This window comes from Neomonachus schauinslandi, chromosome 2, assembly GCF_002201575.2.
Source record: "Neomonachus schauinslandi chromosome 2, ASM220157v2, whole genome shotgun sequence".
Classification (NCBI taxonomy): Eukaryota; Metazoa; Chordata; class Mammalia; order Carnivora; family Phocidae; genus Neomonachus; species Neomonachus schauinslandi.
The window spans coordinates 40,908,878-40,934,807 of NC_058404.1; the positions used below are offsets into that span (position 1 = coordinate 40,908,878).

General features: G+C 36.2%; 1 protein-coding gene across 1 annotated transcript in view; it reads left to right on the forward strand.

Annotated features, from left to right (window-relative positions):
- Window positions 1-25,930, forward strand: part of PSD3 (pleckstrin and Sec7 domain containing 3) — a 440,689-nt gene that overhangs the window by 142,584 nt on the left and 272,175 nt on the right. The window contains exon 9 of the mRNA XM_021681565.1: window positions 282-371. Within this exon, the coding sequence (XP_021537240.1) occupies window positions 282-371 (90 nt within the window). The remainder of the gene's footprint in view (window positions 1-281; window positions 372-25,930) is intronic.

Consider the following 25,930-nt stretch of genomic DNA (forward strand, 5'->3'; position numbering starts at 1 on the left):
ATATATAAATGTAGCATAGATTTCTCAGATGTTTTCTTAGGTTAAAATAAAGGTTTGGCATAATTTTGCTATTTATATTTAATGACTGTTTTGAAAGCATAATAAGCCATCTGTTTCTTATGAGTATAAGTTTGTATTATATGTATGTGTGGATATATGCACGTATAGGGGCATGTGTATTCATGTTTTGAAAAGCCAAATCAGTCTTGCTTTGCTTAATCACAGTTTTAAGAATTCCATGTATGTATGTCATTATGATGTATTATTTGCCTCTATTCCAGAATATTGGAAAGAAGATGACCTGCCAAGAGTTCATTGCAAACCTTCAAGGGGTAAATGAGGGCAGTGATTTCTCCAAGGATCTACTGAAAGTAAGCATTGAAATATTGGTTATTAAAATATGTTTATATTTTGTCTTTTCTGCTTATTTTTTTATCTAAAATAAACAGGGCAAGGATAACTTAAGTATTTTGTTTTTTGCTTTTGGTTTTGTTGGTGATATTTCTATTGGACCTCATCCTTGATGTGTCAGACTGCAAATACCCTTCAATGCTAAAAGTTCACATTGTAATCAGTAATACTGAGATAATAAGTAGATTTGGAATAATTGGTGATTCATATAGTGAGCAGTTTTTGTTTTATTTGTGAGCATACTGTCAGAACTTGAAAAAGATCACAAAGGTATATTCACTATGGAAACAGAAAAGCATTTACATACTATAATGGAAGCTGTATTCAGTCCCTAGTTACAAAACTAGGACTTAGGTTGTCTCTGGAAATCTGAGTAATTGTAGAATGTTTGAATTATTTGTAAAAGTTAGCTTTATTATTGGTAACAGTCAGCATGTTTTTCTGTATCAGATTGTTTTCAAGGAGACAACGAAATCAGCTTTAGAATTTATAACATTCTACAGCAGTATAAATGAGATATGCATTTGTTTAAATACAAAATAGTGATTGATAATGGATGTGAATATTTGAGAAGTTCAGGATAAGATATGTATGTTGACAATCTGAGTTTTACAGATTTCTAATTGATACTAGTCTTCTTTTTAAAAACTTTGTACATATGTAGGTTTCTTTGGCAATTCCTTTGAATTTGCTAAGGGCAACACATATGAATTGTGGTATGATCTGGAAATGTACCAGTTGAGAGTAAGTCCTTTATTATGTTTTATGTATCTTTTAAACCATATAAAAGATATACAAGAGAGTTCTAGATTTTGAAAGACACATACTATGGAAAGTGAAAGAAGGCATAAGAATATGGTATTATGAGATTCTTTTACTGACTTTAATTGCAGCTCATTAAAAAATTACATTATGTAAAAAGCAGGAAGAAAAGTAGCTTCAGGTTACTATAGAAAGAAGTGTTTTTTAAATTGTTTCTTTATAGGACAAATGCTGCCATTGCTGAAGCTACAGTTCTGAATGGGAAATAAAAGGATTTTGACATGATAAATATATTCTCTACATCCATTGAAGATGTACTGTAGATACATGTTAACAAGTCTTTTTTCAGTTTAGTGGTATTAACGTGGAAAATAATGCAGTCTTTCTAAGAGAAGGATTAGTGAGGGTTTTATCAAGTTATGTCAGAAGTAGAAATTGGCAGGAAAATTTTTCATAGTGAAGCTTTTATATTTTATTGGTAGGCTTATGGTAACATGCATGACTGTGGATGAATTATTGGGCAGATTTAGAGCATATTTGATGAGCTGTCTGAAACCAAATGTAGTTAACATACAGTCCAGTTGCTGCCGTTCACCTTGGGTAAACATATGTTCTTTGGTTTACTCTGCCAAGAATTTTCTGGATGATTTGTTACAGTTGTACCATTGAGATCATGTTTATAAACTTCAGGGGGGAAATATTTATTATACTCTTTTATTTACTGTAGGAAGATGACAGTGAAATGACACTGAAAGTGACCGTGGGATTTAGCATGGAAATTGTCAAGTAAAAAAATGATTCCCTTTAGCAGCCAAAACCGCAGCCACTCACCCACCTAAGATGGGAGTTTTCCATTTCAGTAAGAATCTGAATTTTACTGCAGATTTCATCAAGAAAAGGTTTTCTTCAAACCATTTTTGTTTTGTTTCTCTTTCATGTGGCTATTCTTTTTTCCTTCCCTGCCCTCCTGCTCCCCCTGCCCCCGACTTCCCTCCTTTACTTCCTCTGTTTCTATTTATCTGTTTTTTCCTTTTTCTTGTGCTCTTTTTGTCTCTCTTCTTTTTCCTCTTCTCTCTCTCTCAAACTCTCTCCCTCACTCTCTTTCTCAATGGCTATCTCTTGATTCTCTTCAGAGATAAATTACTGGGTGGAATGTTCATTTGAACTTTTGTGGAAAATGATTATAGACATGTCACACAGAGAGATAAACACAAAACATTTGGTATTATGTTACAGGTTCTGAGTAACCTAACCCCTTTCTGTCTTCTTCCACCCTCTCTCCAACTTGAAAATTATAGGCACCTGCAATATTCAGTTTAATTTATGAGGTAAGATGCTTAGAGTTACATGGATTGAATTGAGGCTTTCATTGCTGCATATTGATCTTATTACTTTTAGATTTCTTTGGCTCAAAAATAGCATTTGGATCTATGTCTGTTCAGATTTCTTTGGACCAGCAGTAGGATTTCACCTTATGTCTGCTGTTCAATGTGGTTGGGTAGTAGGGAATATTTATTGATGGGCCATTGTACATTCACTGGGTATTGTGGACCTGGAGAACATGCTGGAACTAAATGGGCCCCTGTCCTCACAAACTACTGAGAAAGATGGGTGGTTCTTTTTCCCTTAAAATAAATAGTTATTCCACATTAAAATTAAAATATAAACTGATTCTGCTTGTTCTCAACAGAAATGGTTATCAAAAAAGATAAACCATAATGTATTTAAATATATGAAAAATGAGAAATTTATTTCAAGCCTTTAATTCAGAGACTTCAATTAATATTTTGCTTTAATTTTGCCTTGACTACATGAAAGGGATAGATGATACATTGAGCCCTTTTTTTAATAATTTACAGTTCCACTGTAGTGTCCCTTTTTTTTTTTTTTTTTAAGATTTTATTTATTTATTCGACAGAGAGAGAAAGAGAGCACAAGCAGGGTGAGCGGCAGGCAGAGGGAGAAGGAGAAGCAGGCTCGCCACAGAACAGGGGGAGCCCGATGCGGGACTCGATCCCAGCCAGGATCATGACCCGAGCTGAAGGCAGATGCCTAACTGACTTTGCCACCCAGGCGTCCCTGCAGTGTCCCTTTTGACCTGATGACCTAACAGATAAATGAGTGCTTTGTGCGAATAAGAATGTTTCTCCCACAAGTTGCTTTGAGTATAAATTCTAGATGCCTACAGTAGAAGGTATCATCTAAGTAGAATTAGTTGGAGACCAAAGGACAATCAGTGATAGAATATTACTTAGGTTCTTTAAAGTTGAAGTCTGGCTGTGAGGATGTGATGTTTGAGAGAGGCCTTTGAACTTTAGGTACGGTTTTAGTAGTAGACTTATTTTGTTTTTTAGTTAGATTATTATTTATTTCATTTCCTACCACCTTTCCCACCCATAAACATTAATGTTCTCTGTCATAAGTACCTTTCACTAAATCAGGACAGCAATTCATTTAACAAAATACACTAAGCCATCTGGCATGTTTCATGCTGTATAGGGACTGCCCATCCCAACACTTGGTTGTGGTTTGTGCTTAAGCATCCTTGAGTGACATTGTGGAAAAGGAGGGTACGGGAGGTTCTGCTTTTGGTTCTCATAGACTTAATAAGACATTCCTAAGATTTTATAATAAGTAATAAAACAATTAAGTACATGAATAGAGAGGGATGAGAATGTAAAACGTGGGCCAGGTCTGGGTTGGAGGCTAAATTTTCTGAGAGACACTGTAGTGTGGTGATTATGCTTACGGACTTGGGAACTATGTTGATTGGGTTCTAATCCCAGCACCCCCCTCTTAGTAGCTGAGAGATTGTAAGCAAATTCACTGAAACTTTGTCTCTTGATTTCCGGATCTGTGAAATGGGAGATCTTATTAGTACCCACCTCATCAGTTATTTTAATGGAGTTAACCTATAAAGCCCTTAGAGTCCTAGCATGTAATAAATGGTATATGTGTTAGCTATTGTGACTTTTTATTTTTAATATTTTATTCTTTACCTAGCTTGAAGTGGATTGGGAAGGGCCTCCATCCCTTCCTGCAGGGTTTGGGTCTAAGGTGTTTTATAAGTACGAGGTCTAAGTGGGATTAGCTTTTATTCATAAGATCTCTATCGCCCATCCTTTTTTAGCATAACCATGCACATCTTCTTGCTCTTTCAAACAGACCATCTGTGACCTTGAGCTTGAGCATTTCCTCCTTTTGTGGTAAGATTTTTAACCCTCATCATTTATGGCTTCCTTTCTTTCCAAAGACTGTTGATTCCAAAGAATGGCCGTCAAAATTTTCCACAAGCGTTTGTTCCATAAAGTCTGTGTTAACATTGTGGAGGCACATGAAAATGAACCTTGGTTAGAACTTCCCTCTTGCCATGCTTTTATATCTTATATTTGGTTTGGATCTTTGAAACTGCAAGATTGGAGATCCTGAGCCTTCTTACCTAGGACTGTTTGGAGAAAATAAAAGAGAGCAGGTGGACATCTAGCAACCTTTCTTTTTTCCCCTGGAATTTTTAATCACTTCAAATAATTCATATATCCATTAATATCCCAGGATTATTTTGGGATCTTCAAAGAGGAGAAGAACTAATTTGCTTCCTCAAAGGTTCTTCAGGATTCCAGGACCAGTTTAAGTTTGGTCTTAAATTATTCTGTAAGTTTTATTTCTTCTGAGTTTCCTATGAATCTCTATTCTTGATTTTAACAGAAAAGCCACATTTTTATCTTAGTCCATTCTGTGTTCTATTTCTAACCTGGGTGGTTGTTAATCCTTCATTTCTCATTACATATAGGGGGAAACACAGGAACTTTGGGTGATGGCCACCTGTTATTTAAATATTTAGAGGGGAAGTAGCCATTTCAAAATATATTTACATAAAAGCAGGAAAGAAGCAATGGGAAATAAGGCAAAAGGAGCCAATGAGAAGTGTCATAGAAACGTATAGGGTAGAAGGTTAGTTATTGGTTGCATAATAATTTCACTTTGGGGAGATCCAGACTGAAGATTTTGACAATGAAACATGAAACCCTGCTTGTTTTCTGTCTCAGCGTTCTTATTGCCACCTACCATTTGATACTCAAATAACATTCTTAATATTTTTATCCTTGTCATAGTTAGGTCTCTAAGTTTCTTTTTTTCTTGAGCGGCAATTGAATTCAATAGGTGCCAATGGGAATTAGAAAAAAAATCTCTAAGAATTTTTGTATCATCATAATGATGGAGAGGGTAGAAACAACAAAACACCCAAGTCTTTCAAAATGATCCTAATAACTAAAAAACAAAACTGAATGCAATTTGCAGAATGTTTTGTAACCTATCTCCTTTTAAATCTGCCTAAATACAGAAATAGCTTTAATAATAGCTCTAGTTACAAGGCAATATCACTGGAAATCATTAAAAAGCAAGGTAAATAAATCTTGCTTGGGCAAGTCAATAACATGCCATCCTTTCAGGCTATTGCTTATGGTCAGATGTTTGACTTTAGAATATTCTTCTGAAATTTATTGCATCTATCTCCTTTACTTGGGTGGGAATTTATTAACCTTGAAATTAACTTGCAGTCTCTTGAGGGAAGACCAAAAGTTTTCACTCTCTCAGGTGTTAGTGGTGAAGAGAGAGGTAATTAATGGTGAGAGAGAGAGAGAGAGAGAGAGAGAGTGTGTGTGTGTGTGTGTGTGTGTAGATTGCAGCTAGGGGGGTATGGCAGTTAAATAGACAACATGTAAATCAGTATGCCTGGCTTAGTGGAATTTCATATGCATCATTCCATTAATGGAATGGTAAATAACATAGTGAGTTCAATTGTTACATACTGTATTGGTCGGAATCCCAATAAAAATTCTTATTCAGCTGTGCTTGTTTTCCCTTAGCTTTCACAAAAGACAGAATTTAGGTGAGGTTCTTTTATAAGAAGTTTCTAAGAACATAGGCTATCTGTATCCAATCCTTAACATATATATTTGGCTGAAAGCATTATGTTTTATTCTAAATGCATTTTTCTTGTTTGGTATTATTAGGGAAAAATAATTTGTGAAAATGATGGAGAAATTAGCTGGAAGGGGAGCATTTAAACAGATGACTCTAAAGGTCAGCAAAGAAAGATATAATGCAGTTTATTTCTTTTCAAGTTTTTAAATTCCAGTTAACATACAGTGTAACATTAGTTGCAGGCACATGCAATACCCAGTGCTCACCACAAGTACCCTCTTTAATACCCATCGCCCATTTTACCTGTCCACCTGCCCACCCCTCCACCCCCTCCACCCCCCAGTAATGCTCAGTTTGTTTGTTCTCTAAAGTTAAGAGTCTCTTTTCTGGTTTGCCTCTCTTTTTCCTCCCCCCATGTTCATGTTTTGCTTCTTAAATTAATGAGTGAAGTTATATGATATTTGTCTTTCTCTGACTGACTTATTTAGCTTTAGCATAATAAGCTCTAGATCTGTCCACGTTATTGCAAATGGTAAGATTTAATTTTTTGATGACTGAATAATATTCCATTGTGTGTGTGTGTATGTATATATATATATACATACACACACACACACACATATCTTTATCCATTCATCTGTTGATGCACATTTGGGCTCTTTCCATATTTTGGTAACTGTGAACATTGCTGCTATAAACATTGGGGTACATGTGCCCCTTCGTATCACTGTGTGTGTATCCTTTGGATAAATACCTAGTAGTGCAATTGCTGGGTCATAGGGTAGCTCTATTTTTCACTTTCTGAGGAACCTCCATACTGTTTTGAGGAGTGGCTGCACCAGTTTGCATTCCCACCAACAGTGTAAGAGGGTTCCCCTTTTTTCACATCCTTGCCAACATCTGTTGTTTCCTGAGTTGTTAATATTAGCCATTCTGACAGGTGTGAGGTGATATCTCATTGCAGTTTTGATTTATATTTCCTTAATGATGACTGATGTTGAGCATCTTTTCATGTGTCTATTAACCATCTTTAAGTCTTCTTCGAAAAAGTATCTGTTCATGTCTTCTGCCCATTTTTTAACTGGATTATTTGGTTTTGGGGTGTTGAGTTTGATAAATTCTATATAGATTTTGAATACTAACCCTTTATCAGATATGTCATTTGCAAATATCTTCTCCCATTCCATAGACTGCCTTTTTGTTTTTTTGATTGTTTTTTCACTGTGCAGAAGCTTTTTATCTTGATGAAGTCCTGTCGCAATAGTTTATTTTTGCTTTTGTTTTTCTTGCCTCAGGAGACATACCTAGTAAGAAGTTGCTATGGCTAATCCCGAAGACGTTATTGCCTGTGTTCTTCTCTCAAATTTTGATGGTTTCCTATCTCACATTTAGGTCTTTCGTTCATTTTGAATTTATTTTTGTGTATGGTGTAGGAAGGTGGTCCAATTTCATTCTTTTGCATGTTGCTGTCCAGTTTTCCCAACACCATTTGTTGAAGAAACTGTCTTTTTTCCATTGGATATTCTTTTGTGCTTTGTTGAATATTAGTTGCCCATATAGTTGTGGGTTCATTTCTGGGTTTTCTGTTCTGTTCCATTGATCTATGTGTCTATTTTTCTGCCAGGACCATACTGTCTTGATCACTACAGCTTTGTAATATAACTTGAAGTCTGGATTTGTGATGTCTCTCACTTTACTTTTCTTTTTTGAGATTCTTTTGGCTCTTTGGGGTGAAAAATACATTTTAAATAAAGATTAATGTGTCTTATTGGACAAGGAAGAAACATGATTATGAAATATAAAATATTGTGAAGGTTCATAACCATTAGGCTTTTCAGTCAATTATAGTTGTATTTAAGGGTAAATAAACAAAAATCAATCAGCAGTTAGAGATAAGCGATTTTTTTGTGATCTCAGTCCCTGAAACGGACCTGTTTCACAGTGTGACATGAAGAGCTATAAGGATTCTTCTTAAAAAGAGAGAGCAAAGCCAGCCCACTTCACTTCTAGAGTTCTATCTAATTTGACCCTTTCAGCCAGGGAGAAGGTTGAAAATTTAACACTGGAAATTGCCCTCCTTTTCTTTATCCCAAAAGACTATCCTTAATCTGGTAAGCGCTGTGAATTGTGCAAGACTGTTGAATCTCAGATCTGTACCTCTAAAACAAATAATGCAATATATGTTAAAAAAAAAAAAAGAAGAAGATAGCAGGAGGGGAAGAATAAAGGGGGGGAAATCAGAGGGGGAGATGAACCATGAGAGACGATAGACTCTGAAAAACAAACTGAGGGTTCTAGAGGGGAAGGGGGTGGGGGCATGGGTTAGCCCGGTGATGGGTATTAAAGAGGGCACGTTCTGCATGGAGCACTGGGTGTTATACGCAAATAATGAATCATGGAACACTACATCAAAACTAATGATGTGATGTATGGTGATTAACATAACAATAAAAAATTTTTTTAAAAAAGACTGTCCTTAAGCAACATCCCGCACTCCCCCGGCACACACCATTTTTGCTCTCTACTCTTTCATCTTTACTTCCAGTGTTATCACTGAGGACAAGTATAACTAGAGAAACCTGAATAAAGTCAGGTTTTATTAATGTCAGTACTGTGGTTGTGATATTATACTGTAGTTTTGCAAATGTTACCTGTGGAGGAAACTGGGTAAAAGGTTTAAGAAATCTATTATTTCTTACAACTACATGCAGATCTGTAATTATGTCAATAAAACTTTCAATGAAGAAAAGGCCCACTTAAAAAAAAAGAGGGTGGGGGCAAATGGGCCTGTTCTCTCCATTCAGCCAGAGGTTTAGGCATTGTATAAAAATTAGCTTAATGAAATTTTACTCCTTGTGGGTCTTTCTTTTAAATTACCAAATATCATGATCAACAGGTTAGGTATAACTATGTAGCAGCATTAAAAACAATGATATATTAAGAAAAAGGCAACGGGAATTATTTTCAAGAGTTGAAAGTTGGAAAGTCACATAAATCTATTTTTATGATTACTCTGGATACTGTAGAGATTTGTTTGGGAAGATGTGGGAGTAGAAATGGAAAAGGAATGGTCTGTCCACAAGAGAAGGAATAGTGGCGTGGATGTGGGTAGTGACACTATTGAGAAAAATATATTAACTATTGAATTATTTTGAGTTTTTTATTAGAGTTTCTGTTGCTAAATTATTATCCCAAATTGCCCATCTGCCCCCTCCTATATTACCTGCATTCTAATCTGCGTGGAATATAAGAGCAATAAAAGGTAGAACAACCATAATTTTTTTTTTCTGAGTTAATGTTTGATCTGTTAGGCTGAATGTAATGGTAGGCTTTGTGGCCATGTGAAGTGAATAGTGTCAGATCTGGAAAGGAAGCCCAATATTTTACCTGGGCCAGACAGTTAACTTCTTTCAGTTTCCTCATGTATAACACAGATAATACTTTCTCCAAGAGTGATTATGAGGATTAAATATAAGATGATGTGTGTTCAGTGGCTGCATTGTGTCATCTAAAATGCATTCAAGTGTTCATAAATATTAGTTTCTTTGTTTTTTCTACTCCCTAGTTTTTGTGAATTGGCTGTGGGGGTCACTGGGGCTCTGAGCCTGTCTTAATGCTGCCAGTGACTGGTGATGGACTCTTAGCATGATCATTTCACCTCTTTGTACCTTAGTTTCTTCATTTGTAAAATAAGATATTTGGGCTGTGCCCATAATGTGTTCGGGCTTCTATAGCCCACAGTGTCTATCACCACCACTTGCCACCTGGACCAGAACTTCTTGCTCTGTTTTTCTGCTGTGCTCATATTTTTTGAGCTAAATATTCAATGGCAGAGCTGTTGGAAAAATCCTATAGATGATATTTAAGGTACCTTTCAATCTAAGTATTGGAAGCATTCTTAATTTCTCTTTGTAAACTCAAATCATATCAAGTTTTATCTTTCATATTGTATTTATTGATTTAGACAAACAAGTGTGTACCTAATAGTGAAAGTTCAGATTTAAATCCAGGAAGATTACCTTTGTCGTAGCAGCATTCTCAAAGGCTTGACTCCTAAAGAATTACATGAGAGAAAGAAGCAGGCTGCAGTCAGAAAAAAGTCTGAACTTTTTATAAATGAAAAGCTTGAAGTGAATTCTCAAAAATACTTGATCTGAGTTATATTCGGAGTATGTAGTTGAAAATAGGAACTTATGGGTGGTATTTAAGTGTAGCTAAAAAAAGAGCATCAACTGTTGCCTAGAGTAGGTGAGTTCTCTCAGAGAGAAGGTCATGGAAACCTGGTAGCAACAGTATCTATGGAGGAAAAGGGCTTAGATGCTTATCCTGATACAAAAGCAGGATAGCTTTTAAAGAGAAAAGCTGTGTTAGCAAGCTTTTTAAGAGAAGAGCTCTAAAGGTTCTTGTTTAAAATATGGAATATTGCTTTTTTCAGTAAAATGAATCAAGCTGAGTTGTGATGAACGGTTCGTGGTGTGTTTCTGCTTCTGCTTTCCCCATGGAGATCTAGAAGCATGCTTTGCTTCCAGTCATGTGCTCGTCGTCATGGGCTGAATAATGATGCTCCCTTTTGTATGGTTCAGACCTTGAATGAAACATGGCGACGGTAATGAGGATAATACTTTGAAGTAGCTGAATATCCACAAATCATCTTCATGCTTTTAAAAAAAAAAATTATCAAAAAGAAGTCTGGTAGAACATTTTGGCAGAACAGATGCTGCTTAAAGAGTACAAACAGATTTTTAACCAAAAAAAAAGAAGAAGAAGAAGAAAAAAGAAAGAAATTTGAGTAGGGGAGGTCATAATCAGTGAGGGCACTTTAATGGAATATTAATGATTCCCAGAGAGATTCTATTTTTAATTTGATCATGAAGGTGTGCTACAGAATTTCATATTCAGCTGTATCTATGGAAGTTAGATTGTTTGTATGTTTAGAGATGTTTTAAAGCATAATCCGTCAAGGTTGCTGCTCCTTTCACTCAAGTATGAACATGTGATATGAATGTCATGGGTCACATGTGAATTTAAGCCATCCTCCTTTTGCTTATGATATACCACATGGGGATGGGTTCCTTAGGAGTGATGTGCTTTTTTTTTTTCAAGAGGGCTGCAATCCAATGTAAATGAACTATCAGCAAATATGTATTCTAAACACAGTGTTTACCTATCCATTAAGGATACAATGAAACAAATTTTAATTTAAAGGCATTTTTAGCTGTACAGTAAAAATGTCGTAAAGGAAAACAATTTTTGTGGTTGTATTAATTGTATACTCATGTAAAGGTCAGTTGTCTGAAAAAGACTCAGAAAGTTGAAAACACAAAATTAAAATAAGAACTCCAAACAGCCAGAATAAATGGATGTTATAGCGTCTGTGTAACAAACCTTAAAATGTTACTCACCCTGACTTGTGGCCTATTTTTAATAACAACCACAACTTTTACTTCAAAATTTTTGCCCTAATCTCTTTTCTGGGCATATCCTAAGCAAATGGCCACGCAGACACAGGCGGATACTGATAAACAAACAGCTGCTTCAAACTATGGCCTGGCTGGGCAACTGCCAGTCGGAGCCAGCTCTTAACTGGAGAAGTAATAGCCACATTCAATTGATTTTTCTAAAACAAACCTCATAAAACACAAGTATCTCGGTTGTTACTTAAATTTTTTAGTTGAAAATTTAACTTAATTTTGTTATTTTCTCAGTTAGCCATGAATTAGAAGGATGAAGTTGGAGGGAGTGCTGTTAGCTATTTGGACATTAGCAAGAAGTGATTTGATAAGGAGGTGGAGAGAAAAGGAAACCTTAAAGAGCACTGGGTCTCCAAATGGAACAGCTGGAGTTGTTTTGACAAAGGACAGGCAAGTCTAGGTAGTCAAGTAGGTGCTTAGAGAATTGGCTCTATTACATGGCACGTCAGAGTAATGGCTGTACTTAATGAATCATCAGAAATGTTGCATTACGCTTATTTAGTTTAAGGAAACAGTGTGGAGTAGATTTGGAAAGATTGCCAATGAAACTATTTTATAAAGATTTTGGCATTTAAAGAAATTAGCTTACTTCAGAAAATCCACTATTGTAGAATAATTCATTTCTCTACTCATTTTTTAACTCCATTCCCTGTCAATGTTGGATTTTTTTTGTTGTTAATTTAAAGCTTTTTGTTTATTTTATTATTTATTTATTTATTTATTTATTTTTAAAGATTATTTATTTGAGAGAGCGAGAATGGGAGAGAGAGAGTACATGAGAAGGGGGAGGGTCAGAGGGAGAAGCAGGCTCCTCGCTGAGCAGGGAGCCCGATGCGGGACTCGATCCCGGGACTCCAGAATCATGACCTGAGCTGAAGGCAGTCGCTTAACCAACTGAGCCACCCAGGCGCCCAACTTTTTGTTTATTTTAGTAGTTCTAACATTTACCCTTCCCTCAAACTTTTCACAGATAGCATATAGTTTTTGTGCTGTAATGTTGATTTCTCAGAAACAGCAGGAAACAGCATTTTCCCAGACTTCACAAGGAAGTGTTTCCTGGATGATGTCGGTACACAAACTTTCCTCTTGACTGCTATACATTCCTGCAGTTCTCCCTCATCATCTCAGCGACCTGTTGAAGATTCTGATACTTTCAGATAAATGAACTAATATGTTCATTTCAACACACTGCCATTTGAAGAAGAGCACTAAGGGAAGTCAGTACTTAATCCTAGGCAAGTCAATTTACCATGTAGTTGCTTAATTCTAGAAGCAATCAGAAGCAGTTATTCTTTAAGAACGCAACATAGATACATTGTTTTCTTTCACTTGTAGAAACATAAATCAAAGCCAGATCTGTGTACCTAAAATATTACCTTGAAGGGTTGTTTGCATTTCAGGTCGTTAGTCATATGTTATAAACTGAGGCAAAACAAGACATATTTGAAAAGAGTTACGGATTTTGAGAATATCTGAATTTTTATTAGATGATATAGCTCATTGCTTGTGTATGACCTTTTCCTTGACTCTTTTTTTTTTTAGTATAGTTGACATACAATGTTACATTATTATCAAGTGTACAATTTAGTGATTTGACATGTTTATACATTATGCTATGTTCACCCCAAGTGTAGCTACGGTCTGACCCATTTCATTGGTATTAAAGTATCCTTGACTGTGTTCCTTATGTTCTGCTTTTTATTCCTGTGGCTTAGTTATTCCTCTCCCTTTCACCCATTTTACCCAACCTCACACCCTTCTCCATCTGGCAACCATCAGTTGGTTCTCTGTATTTATAGTTCTGAGTCTTGTTTTTGTTTATTTATTCATTTTTTAAAAATTTTAATTCCAGTGTAGTTAATGTACATACAGTGTTACATTAGTTTCACGTGTACAATATAGTAATTCAGCAGTTCCATATATTACTCAGTGCTCATCAAGATAAGTGTATTCTTAATCCTCTTCACCTAACTCACCCATCCCTCCCACGTTCCCTCTCGTAACCATCTGATTGTTCTCTGTAGTTAAGAATCTGTTTTTTGATTTGTCTCTTTTCCCCCCTTGTTCATTTGTTTTGTTTCTTAAATTCCACATGTGAGTGAAATCGTATGGTGTTTGTCTTTCTTTTACTGGCTTATTTCGCTTAGCATAGTACTTTCTAGGTCCATGTTGTATCAAATGGCATGATGTCATCATTTTTATGGCTGTGTAATATTCCAGTGTGTGTGACATTTTCCTTATCCATTTTCCCTGACCCTATTCTTTTTTTTTTTTTTAATTTAATTTAGTTAACGTATAGTGTATTATGAGTTTCAGGGGTAGAATTTAGTGATTCATCAGTTGCATATAACACCCAGGGCTCATTCCATCAAGTGCCCTCCTTCATGCCCATCAACCGGTTACCCCATCCCCCCACCCACCTCTCCTCCAGCAACCTTCAGTTTGTTCCAAATAGTTAAGAGTCTCTTAATGGTTTGCCTCCCTCTCTGTTTTTATCTTATTTTTCCTTCCTTTCCCCTATTTTCATCTGTTTTGTTTTTAAATTCCACACATGAGTGAAATCATATGGTATTTGTCTTTCTCTGACTGACTTATTTAGCTTAGTATAATACCTTCCGGTTCCACCCACATTGTTGCAAATGGCAAGATTTCAATTTTTTGATGGCTAAGTAATATTCCATTGCATATATATACCACATCTTCTTTATCCATTCATCTGTCAGTGCACATTTGGGTTCTTTCCATATTTTGGCAACTGTGGACATTGCTGCTATAAACATTGGGGTGCATGTGCCCCTTTGAATCACTGTGTGTATATCCTTTGGATTAATACCCAGTTGCTGGGTCATAGGGTAGCTCTATTTTTCACTTTTCGAGGAACCTCCATACTGTTTTGAGGAGAGGCTGCACCAGTTTGCATTCCTACCAATAGTGTAAGAGGGTTCCCCTTTCTTCACATCCTTGCCAACATCTGTTGTTTCCTGAGTTGTTAATTTTAGCCATTTTGCCCGGTGTGAGATAGTATCTCATTGTTTTTTTATTTCCCTGATAATGAGTGATGTTGAGCATTTTTTCATGTGTCTGTTGGCCATTTGTATGTCTTCTTTGGAGAAATGTCTGTTCATGTTTTCTGTCCATTTCTTGACTGGATTTTATGGGGGTTTTTTTGGGTGTTGAGTTTGATATGTTCTTTGTATATCTTGGATACTAGTCCTTTATCTAATATGTCATTTGCAAATATCTTCTCCCATTTTCTAGGTTGCGTTTTAGTTTTGTTGATTGTTTCTTTTGTTGTGTAAAAGCTTTTTATCCTGATGAAGTCCCAATAGTTCATTTTTGTTTTGTTTTCCCTGACCCTGTTCTTGAGGGCAGAGAATGTGTCTTACTGGTTACAGTATCTTTATACCTAGTGTAATTCTAGGACAAATCAGATATTCAACAAATACTTGTGAAAGAAATTATTGCAGTTTTATGTAAAACACAGTGCAGTGATTTCTGTCCATGGATTGGCTTTGTGAGCATTATGTGATCACCTTGACACTACATGCAGAATTGTGAATCTGTGTGAGTGTATACATAATTCCATCTTTTTTGTGTGTGTGTGATAGAGAGCAAGGGGATCCATATAGTTTTAATCAGATTGTCAGAGGGATCTTTGGTCCCCCAAATATTGAGAGCCTATAGACCTAGGACCCTCCTAGAGTAGAGACTTGTGCCTTGTTGTTTTGATTTAAATAAACACACAAAATACTTAGGAGAAAGAGTTTTTTCTTTCCCCAAAGCATATTGTTCATTCATTGAGGTCCTGCTACGGGCCAGTCTCTGCTGGATTCTGGGGTGCAGCCCTTAAATAACACAGATACAGGTTACGCCTTCATGGAGCTCAGAATTTGGTAGGGAAAACAAATATTGGACCCATGATTATAAAGTATGAAATGCTTTACTCAAAATTATACAGTAATTGTGGTTAGGTATAAAAGGCATACTTAATAGATTTGTCATGTATGGCAAAAGTAAAAAACTGGATTAAGATGAAATTTGATAGGATTCGTGAGTTTCTGCTTTGGTAAAGACTGTGCTAAATATATTAGGGAAAGCAAAGATGAGTGAGACATGCATCTTGCCCTGAAGGAATTTTTAACATAGTGGTTTGCAGCTCTGGCTACACATTAAAATCATTTGAGGTGAGAGGAGAAATAATAGGCAACTAATGTATTCTCACTTAGGTGGAAACTATTAAAATAGTATAGACTCTTTGAAGTAAGGTCTTGAACTTTCTTACACTTACCCTATGATCCAGCAATTCAAGATAAATGAAAACCTGTGTTACAAAAATATTTGTAGCAACCTTATTCATAATAGCCCCAAACTGGTAACAACCCAAATGTCTGTTAACAGGTGAATGGATAAACTGTGGTATACAGTGTGGTATTCAGTAAAAAGGAATGGCCTACCAATTCACACATCACGAATGAAAGAAACTTTATAAACAAATGTATGCAATGCATGGTTATATATGAAGTTCTGCTATAAGCAAAACTCTTCTTTGGTGGATAAAAAAAAAAAATTGGGGATGTGAGAGTGGGAATATCCTAGGAATGGGCAGGCAGGAACTTTCTGTGGTAATGCTAATATTAAAAAAAAAAAAAAGTTGAGGAAAATGTCACTTGTGGAGCTGTAAACAAAATCTTGATGTCTTCGCCCAGCTCTCCTCTCCTCCCTGTCATCGATTTCAAATCTCTGGGTCCATGTGCATTTTTAAAAGCTCCTCAGATGTTTCTGTTGTCCACTGAGATATGAAGGAATATTGAGTAGGATAAAGTACAAAAGAAAACATACTAGTTTTCTATTGCTCTTGTAACAAATTACTGTAAACACAGCAGTTTAAAACAACACAGATTGATTATCTTACTGTTTTGTAGGTCACAGGTTTGGATTGACTGAATTTTCTGCTCCAGGTCTCACAAAACCAAAGTCAAGGTACAGGCAGGCTTACCTCTTTCTGAAAGCACTGAGGGTGAATCCATTTCCAAACTCATTCAGGCAGAAATCAGTTCCATGTGGTTGTAGGACTGAGGTCCTCATTTCCTTGTTGCCTGTTGGCCAGTGGTCATTCTCATCTTTTAGAAGCCATCTGCATTCCTTGGCTTCTGGTCCCCATTCTCCATCTTTACACCCAACACCGATGGCTCAAGTCCTTCTCACTCCTCATAATCTCTCTGACCTCCCTTCTGCTTCATCTCTCCTCTGCTTTTTTTGGGGGGGGGGGGGCGGTGAACATCTCCTGAGTAACTGTTCTGTCTTCCTCTTATGTTTTGGAGGGCTCGTAGAATTAAATTGGGCCCACCCAGATAATCCAGAATAATCTTCCTGTATTAAGGTCAACTGATTAATAACTTTAATTCTGTCTGCAGAGTTCCTTCCCAGCAGTACCTAGGGAATGGGAAGTAAGCATGTTTAGAATTCTGTCTACAGTAGAGAATTACCTATAAAATGCTGTGGAATAATGAGAAATGACTTCCAACTAGGGAGCATTGGAAAACCTCCTTTGAGGAAGTGGAATTTAGTTGTCATTTAAAAGGTGGTTCTTATGGAGTCTATGGAGCTAGAATAGGAGTGAGAACTCTGGATGGGGGTAATAGTTGAAGTGCCAGTGTGGAGAAAGGAAAGGTGACAATGTGTGATGCACTTAGAACAGCCCTTATCCCATGAATGCAATCCATGTGTATTGGTTATTTACAGTGAGTTATTTGAACCACTATAGCATAAAGTCAGATTTTTTTTAGATTAGAGTAAAATAGGAGGAAAGTCAAAAAGTTACACATCTAACATGTAGAAATATCATTTTTAAAAGGACTGGGCAATTTTGTAATGTGACTTTTGTGTCAACTTTTTTGTTTGAACCCCGTAGATTTACATATGAAAGTCTAAAAAATTATTTACGTATTTCTAAGCTTTTTAAGAACTCCAAATCTACTGAGGAAAACCTGGGGATTGTGGCCTTCCATGAAAGTAAACCACTCTTCCTTTATATTTCCCCACAATACTTAACTCTTGACCGTTTTTAGTAGACTTTTTATCCTGCTATAGGTGGATGATAAAACATGAGTACAATTGCAGCTTCTGTGTAGAGATGCCGTGGCCCTGTGGCATCTATCTAAAAACTGCAGCATTATCCACTGATTTTTTTTTTTATAGTAATTTCACATAAAGGAAAAATCCTTTTTATAAGCATTAAGTTCTTTGTACCAGTTATCTTCTTTTTACATTTATTTATTTATTTATTTATTTATTTATTTATTTATTTATTTATGGGGGTGGTGAGGGGCAGAAGGAGAGAGTATTGTAAGCAGACTTCATGCCCAGCATGGAGCCCAACTTGGGGCTCGATTTCACAACACTGAGATCATGACCTGAGCTGAAATCAAGAGTCAGACACTTAACTGACTGAGCCACCCAGGTGCCCCTATTTATGTTTTTTAAAAAGATTGTGTATACATTTTTATGTTGAAACACACTCATCTATATAAAAAGTCTTAGAATACTTCCTGCCAACCTTTTAAAAATACAAAGGATGTAACTGCCTATGGTCATTTTTATTCAGCCTTCTAAAGGATGTGTACATAAAAGCTAGAATAATAAGACCAGCACAGCTAGCTCTGTAACCTTCTGGTGCATACTAAGCATTCTGGAGTCTTTCCAGACTTTTCTTCCTAGCTCTTGCCAGTGTCTGTCTTTCCTTCTCTTTCCAACCTCCACCCAAAACTAAAGTGGTGGTCATGATGATTGGAGTCCTGCTAAAGGACACCCATTCTTCTTCTGTGTCATTTTTTACTAGCGTTGAGAGAAGAAATAGCTTTTTCTTGGAGTTGCTTTCTGCATTCTGAGTAAATAGTATATAAGTTATTCATACAGTAGTTAATTTAGCTATTTAGCACCTGCAAAGGAAGCACTGCTTTCTTCACCATGTTGCAGTCTTTTTCTTGTCACCATCCTGCCAGGATCTCTGCTGGTGTTTTGATTAAAACCCCATGCTATCATATTCAGAATTACTGAGAACTCTTTTCTGATTTCATCTTTTTCCATTCATTTTCCCACTTTTATATGCTAAGGTATATTTTCCAGTAGTTCTAAGAGATTGCAGTTGCTTTCACTTATTTCTTTCTCTTCGTATTTCCATAATGCTACTGACTTTGAGAGTATATATATATTTTTGCCTGTCTACTACATCAGTTACATTTTTTTAAAATAGGAAAAATTGAATTAAAGGTACCTGAAAACTAAACCTTTAGAAACTCTCTTAGGTAGCTTCTTCAAGTTCTTATGTTCCTGTATTTTCCTTGTTTATAATATTTTTAATTAAGCTTACTGTAAGGATTTTTCCAGTGCTGTTAACCTCCAGTAAGTGGTGTCAGTACTTTTGCAGGTACCCACATATATTTTTGTGAAAAGGCCAAACTCTGATTTATGATGTATTTTACATTATTATTATTAAGAAATAGAGAATTATTTGGCAATATTTGCTTTTGAGAAGCCCTTTTTAACATTAAAAAATTGGTGTGTTTATAAACTTCACGTTATTTCCTATGAGCAAAGGAGGCCATGAGCTGGCAGTTCTGAAACTATTACTAGGATTAAACAAATAAGCAAATAAACTGTAGATGATAAGAGACAGGTTTCTCTCTATAGGAGAAAGACATTACAATTTAGGGAAAGGGTAAGGTTAAACCCTTTGGGTGTTAGATTGGAATTAGAGTTATCAGTATAAATTTATAGTTTTTAATGTACAGACACAGAAATGTAGCTGGGTGTGTATGTGCTGGGTTAGTATGCATACAGATATTTCCTAGTTCTGCCTGCTGAGAGGATCCAGAAGCAGTGACCTTCCTAGGATCCAGACCTTGGTTTCTAATTATTCACCAGTAAAAAGAACCAGGGCTCCTTGGAGAAGTGTTTAACTCTAGACCTGGGACAGGGAAAATAAGGGGAGCCTAGAACATCTCAGGGGCATGCCAAAATAACTGGGCCAACCTGGAGAGACTTCCAAGGTCAAAGCTAGAATAATTTGAGCAAGGAAACGATAATATTAGATTATACCCCATAGAACAAAATAAATATCCATTGAAAAATACCTAACCTCAGTGTAAACATGAGAAAACATCAAGCAAACTCAAACTGAGGAATATTCCACAGAATAGCCAGTTCTTTTCAGAAGTGTCAAGGTCATGGAAGACAGAACTATCACAGATTAGAAGAGACAAAGAAAACAGAACTACCAAGTGGATCATAGGATCCTGGATAGTGTCCTGGAATAGAAAAAAGACAGTAATGGAAAAACCTGTGAAATTCAAATAAGGTCTATAGTTTAGTTAATAATACCATACCAATGTTAATGTCCTGGTTTTGGTCATTATAGTATAGTTTTATAAGTTAACATTAGGAGAAGGCTGGATAAAGGGTATACAGGAACTCTCTGTACTATTTGTACAACTATTTTGTAAGTCTAGAATTATTTCAATAGAAAAAGAGAAGATGCTGGGTACTTAAATGTACAAAGATGTGTGTACAAGGACATTAATTGCAGCATTGTTTACAAAAGCAAGAAATTGAAAATAATGCAGTTGTCCATTGGTAAGGGATTAAGTAAATTATGTTATACTCATATAATTAATATAGTTATTAAAAAGAACCACATAGCGTTATGTGTACTGATATGTATGTCATCGTGAAGGGTTGAGAGTGTACAGTTTCATTCAGGCTATGTGGATTTTCATCCCCTCCTCAGTACTTAAAACTGATTCTGTGACCTTGGGCAGATTATTCTCTTCTCTCGGTTCACCAGTTTCCTCATCTGTAGATTGGGAATAATAATACTATGTACATAAGTACATGGACTGGCTATGAAGATTAAATGTGACAATCCTTGTAAAGCTTGTGCTAATAATACTTAGTACATAATATTGATAAAATATTAGGACTTTTATTTTCTAGGAATAAATGGGAAAAAGAAACCAAAATAACATTAAGAATCAAATGATGCCATTTCTGTTAAAAAAAAAATTGTGGGGCACCTGGGTGGCTAGACCAAGAATCGGTAAGCGTCCGACTCTTGATTTCAGCCCAAATCATGGTCTTGAGGTCATGGGATTGAGTCCCGTGTCAGACTCTGCACTCAGCACTGAGTCTGCTTGAGAGTCTTTCTCTCCCTCTGCCCCTCCCTCTGCTCATGCACGCTCTCTCTCTCTCTCTCTAAATAAGTAAATAAAATCTTTAAAGAAAAAATAAAGTCTATTAAAAAACATATGTATGAATCTTAAAGATCAGATACTAATGCATTAATGGTGGTGGTGTTAGGGGAGGTTGGCAAATTAGGGAACTTGCACTTTCTAAGTTAAACTTTAAAAATGTGTTTTCCATAAAGTGTACAATTAGACAAGTGTATACAGCAGCTTTTAAAAGAAGCCTGCTATTAATAATTATTAAATAAAAATTATTAAATAGAAATAATTATTAATAGAAATGGAAACTATCTCTAAGGCTGAAGGAATTGGTTAGTCATTCTAGATGAGTCTTCAAGATCATATGACTTGTATTCTCTTATAGTGGAAAGTAGAAGAGGTTTGACTCTGTTCTTGGCTAGTCAGTATCTGATACCCTGCAACAAGGTTCTTGACTTGGAAAATGAAGAACTTAATGGCTCTAGCTGATTATTCTAGGCTGTGGAAGGTTATTGTGAGGATGAATGTGACCACCTTTTTGTCTTCATGGAATCTAACCCAAAAGGCCTAGATTGTAGAATTTAGCCAGAAATAAGTAGTTCTGGTAATTTTTATTAGAATGATTAAACTCTGGAGGAGAGCACCAAAATGATATAATCTCTAGGCTTATAGTTAAAAATAGGATAGGTATGAATTGCTTTTTGATCCTTAGATAGTGGTAGCCCACCTGAGTTACAGTGTAAGCCAGAATTCACTGATACGATAACAAAAGCCATTTATATTTGTATACAGCATCGATAGAATATACATGTATATAACCTGTAAATAACTACACATTTTCACATTTTTGAAGAATATCCTTAATTCATATTTTGGATATGACATCAACTTTTTTGTGGTTAAAAAGGTTTGTGTTTCTTGTTTGTTTTGTTTTTTTTCCTTCATTCTTGCTTCAGTACCTGTGATGTTTTGAAGTTCTTTATAGTGCTAGGGCTCTATGCTTGACCACTCTGATCTGTACAAGTCTATGCAGCAGATTCGGGTACATCTGTCTTTGTAGTTTTAGACTGTACTGGATTTCTAAAAGGATCACAGGTTGGAATTAGGATGAAATCTTAAAAATAAGTATATTCCAGGGATATGGGAAGACTATTTCTAGAAATTAGAATAAAAGGTAAAATGCTCTTCTGTTCTTTTGCATTTGTAATTCCTTTTTAATATCTTCCCTATAATAGGTCTCTCAAATTTGAATCACTAAAGCTTTCCAAGGGAAAAAAGTGAAAATATTGAAAGCATATTTTCCTCATTTGACTCTTGGTAATGTTTTTACACTCTTTCCTCCTGGTTTGTTAAACGTTTTTGTTCAAATATACAATATTGGTTGACCGGCTATTTTAAAAATCTTTTAGATTTCATTTACTTTTCACTTTTCCTTCAGGACTCCACCTGCTTTTTTCTTCTGTTTGCAACAGTCACTGTTTCATCCATGGTAACTGGATGGCAGAGAATTTTTCTTTTATGATAAAATTAGATGCAGTGCACTGAAGCCCATATTACTATATTGCAATCTCTGGGGAGCTTAACGTAGATAAGAGAGGGCATCCCCAAATGCAGTGTGCTTGTGGATAAGGTACTGACTGGTAGATCATCTTAGCACAAGATTGGGTTTTACAATATTACATTTTAAAGGTACTGGTATATATAGCTAGCGGACACATATAAATGTAGAGTCCGTACGTGAATAGCACAGCTGGAATGTCAGTAGGGTTTCCCCACGTTTTCCTAAATACTTTAATCTGAGATAAATTCAGCTAGGTGTAGTGGGCACAGCTCATGTGAGCCAGTGCTATGAAGGTGGGATCATGATAGTGACAAGTCTAGGGAAAGAGCAATGGACTTCTGGAGTCACATCATCTTGGGTGTAGTTCTGACCCTGCCACTCACTGGCTTTGTGACATTGGGCAAATGATTGAAGTTTTCTGAAGATCCTTTCTATAACTGTAAAATGGAGATAACATTATATCCCCTTGAACAGTTGTTACAAGAATTAAATTAGATCATGTATATCAAAATGTTTAGCACATCCTCTGGCTCATAACTAGTACCTTTCCATCCTACCTTACTTGTTCTAATCTACTTCTTGCTCAGTGCTTTGTTTTCTAATACTTAAAAGACAGATAGCAGAAAATATTACTTCAGTCAAATTTTAAAAATGAGAAAAAATTTTGAAAAATATATTACGTAAGTCCCTTTCGTATATTTGGATCTGAAAATTCTTATTGTAAGTTTTCTTTCGTTATTTCATTCTTTCATTCATTGTTGACTGTGTGCCAGAACATCTTTCTGGAGGATAAGCTCACACTCAGCAGAATAATTGAAGACACTGGGAGAGCCCTGAAGCAGATGTACTGAACCCTGAGGGAGCTAGAAGGTGTGGGAAGGTTAAGATTGGCTCCACAGAGGAGGCTGAAGCAATGTTTAAGCAAAATTAGGAGGAATAGTAGACCAAGTGGCAGAAATAGAGGGAATGATTTGTTCATTTGGATCTGGGGATGAGTGAGAGAGAGGATTCTGGATGGCTGGTGGTGCCATTTCACTGAGATTAGGAATACCTGGGCAATTTTATTAGAGCTGGAGGTAGTTTTAAAAGGTTATCTAGTCTGATGTCCCTGAAATTTTAGATGAGGAAACTGAGGAACTATTAAAGGTGGGCTCAAAGTGGAATTGAGATTTATTCAGGGTCCCTCAGACACTTTCCCTGCTTTATTAGGAGTGCAGTAATTTGATTGCTGAAAGAGTCCCTTAAGAATGGGATAGACATTGGGGAGGGTATGTGCTATGGTGAGCGCTGTGAAGTGTGCAAGACTGTTGAATCACAGACCTGTACCTCTGAAACAAATAATACATTATATGTTCCAAAAAAAAAAGTAGAAGATAGCAGGAGGGGAAGAATGAAGGGGGGGAAATCGTAGGGGGAGACGAACCATGAGAGACGATGGACTCTGAGAAACAAACTGAGGGTTCTAGAGGGGAGGGGGTGGGGGGATGGGTTAGCCTGGTGGTGGGTATTAAGGAGGGCACGTACTGCATGGAGCACTGGGTGTTATACGCGAACAATGAATCATGGATCACTACATCAAAAACTACTGATGTACTGTATGGTGACTAACATAACATAATAAAAAAAAAAGAATGGGACTAAAGGTATGATGTGTTTTACTTGAGAATTTTACACATGAAACACCAAGGCATTCCTGTCTTTGTAGCAAGAGAAGGTCACTGCAAGCTGTCAGAACTGAGGAGGAGGAGTGAAGTGGGGAGAAAAAAAGGGTAGAGCTGAGGTCAGATTCTGAGGAGTGAGTAGGTTGCCAACAGTAAAAGCAGTGTGGGAGTGATCCAGGGTGAGTTAACACAGCAGGAGCTGTCTGCCTGGAGCCTGGGTCAGTGTCCGGTTCATCAGGCCAGTTGGAGATCAGAGCTGGGGACAGAGGACCAGGAGGCAAGGCCATGTTATGTGAGTATGGAGTTGGTGCCGAGAAATAACATGGGAGCCACTGTGGAGGTGGCCTGAGGACCTCTCCTACAGGCCGGCCTGCCACCATTGCTCTGCAGTGTTTGGCTGACATCTAACATCTGGCAGTTTTGTTTCTCTGAGCGTTTTCATGAAAAAGAAAGTTACCAAGCAGTCTCTTAGCCCAGATTTGATGTTACATTATTTGTGGTATCTTGAAAATTCTTTTGGAAAGAACCTATGTTCTAAAAATAGCTAATAGTGTCTGCCTTCGGCTCAGGTCCTGGGATCAAGCGCTGCTTCTCCTTCTCCCTCTGCCACTCCTCCTGCTCGTGCTCGCTTGCTCGCTCTCTGTCAAGTAAATAAATCTTAAAAATAAATAAAAATAGCTAATAGTGTTAATTTCATCTAGTCTTATATAATTAAAAATACTTGGTTTTAATTTTTTTGCTACTAAAAAATAGGATAAGTTAGAAATCTGTGACTATGTTTATTAATAAGTAAAAAGTAGATGGTATTTATAAAATGGACCTCTTTTCTATAACTATTAGACACATGATAAATAGAAGTTTAAAAAATAAATTTTGGAGTACATAATCCTGTTCTTCATTTCCAACCCTATAATAAAACACAGATGTTTTAGGAAATTTTATGGTTCACCATAGAGTTCAAACAAATCTATTTATATTTGATGTTTTCCAGGTTTGCCCAGCCCTCGGTTTCTTTAAATACTGATGGTATTTCAACAGTGAGCCTACAACTAATAATTAAGCATAGGAACACCCATTTTTTCCCTTACATATCCCAGTCTTCTTTCTTGCACAAAGATTTGTTTATTGCCTAAAGTCTATTTCTGCTGGGAGAATCATATGTTTCCCTGTTACCGATTATAGCTGAGCATAGTTTTCAATCTAAATGAGTTTTTCAATTGCTTAGTATTTTCTTTCTTAAAGATATGTGTCGCTAAATTCTCATCCACTTGAATTTTTCCTGCTTTTCCATATGTGCCTTCCAAAATGATTTTTTAATGTTGAATTTATTTATTAACTGAATCACTAAGTAAAAGTCAGTCTTTTGTCCGAGTTGTTCTGGCAGGTGCCAGAGGTTCTTAAAAGGAAAAGAAAATCATTCTTATGGTTGTTTTTGTCTTATAAACATATTAAGACAATTTTAGGGAAAAAATGACTAGAATTTCTTACAGAACACTTTTTATTTATTTTTTTTTTTTTTGAGAGAAGAGGTAGTTAGAAAGCTTACCTTTGTTTTTTAGCAATCCAAGAAGACCATTTCTGGAACATGATCAGTTCATTAAAGGTATAATCAACCCTTCTACCTGTGTGATGTTTATATCCCTTTCGTTCAGCCATTGTTCTGGTAACTAGTATGAGTCTTCATTTTGGTGCTGAGTAAGGTACCAGTTTGGCATTCAGACCTACTCATGTTATGGTTTAACCTATGATGGAATTGAGATACCCAATAATGAGTAGAATTTTCAAAATTTAATGTGCAATGTGTATGGTAGACCCCCTTTATAGGATGATTACTGTGTGGATTCAGATGTACCACCTGGTGGATTGTGTCCCCAGAAAAAAGCAGCTACATGTAGTAAAACATATTGGTTCTGACAATGT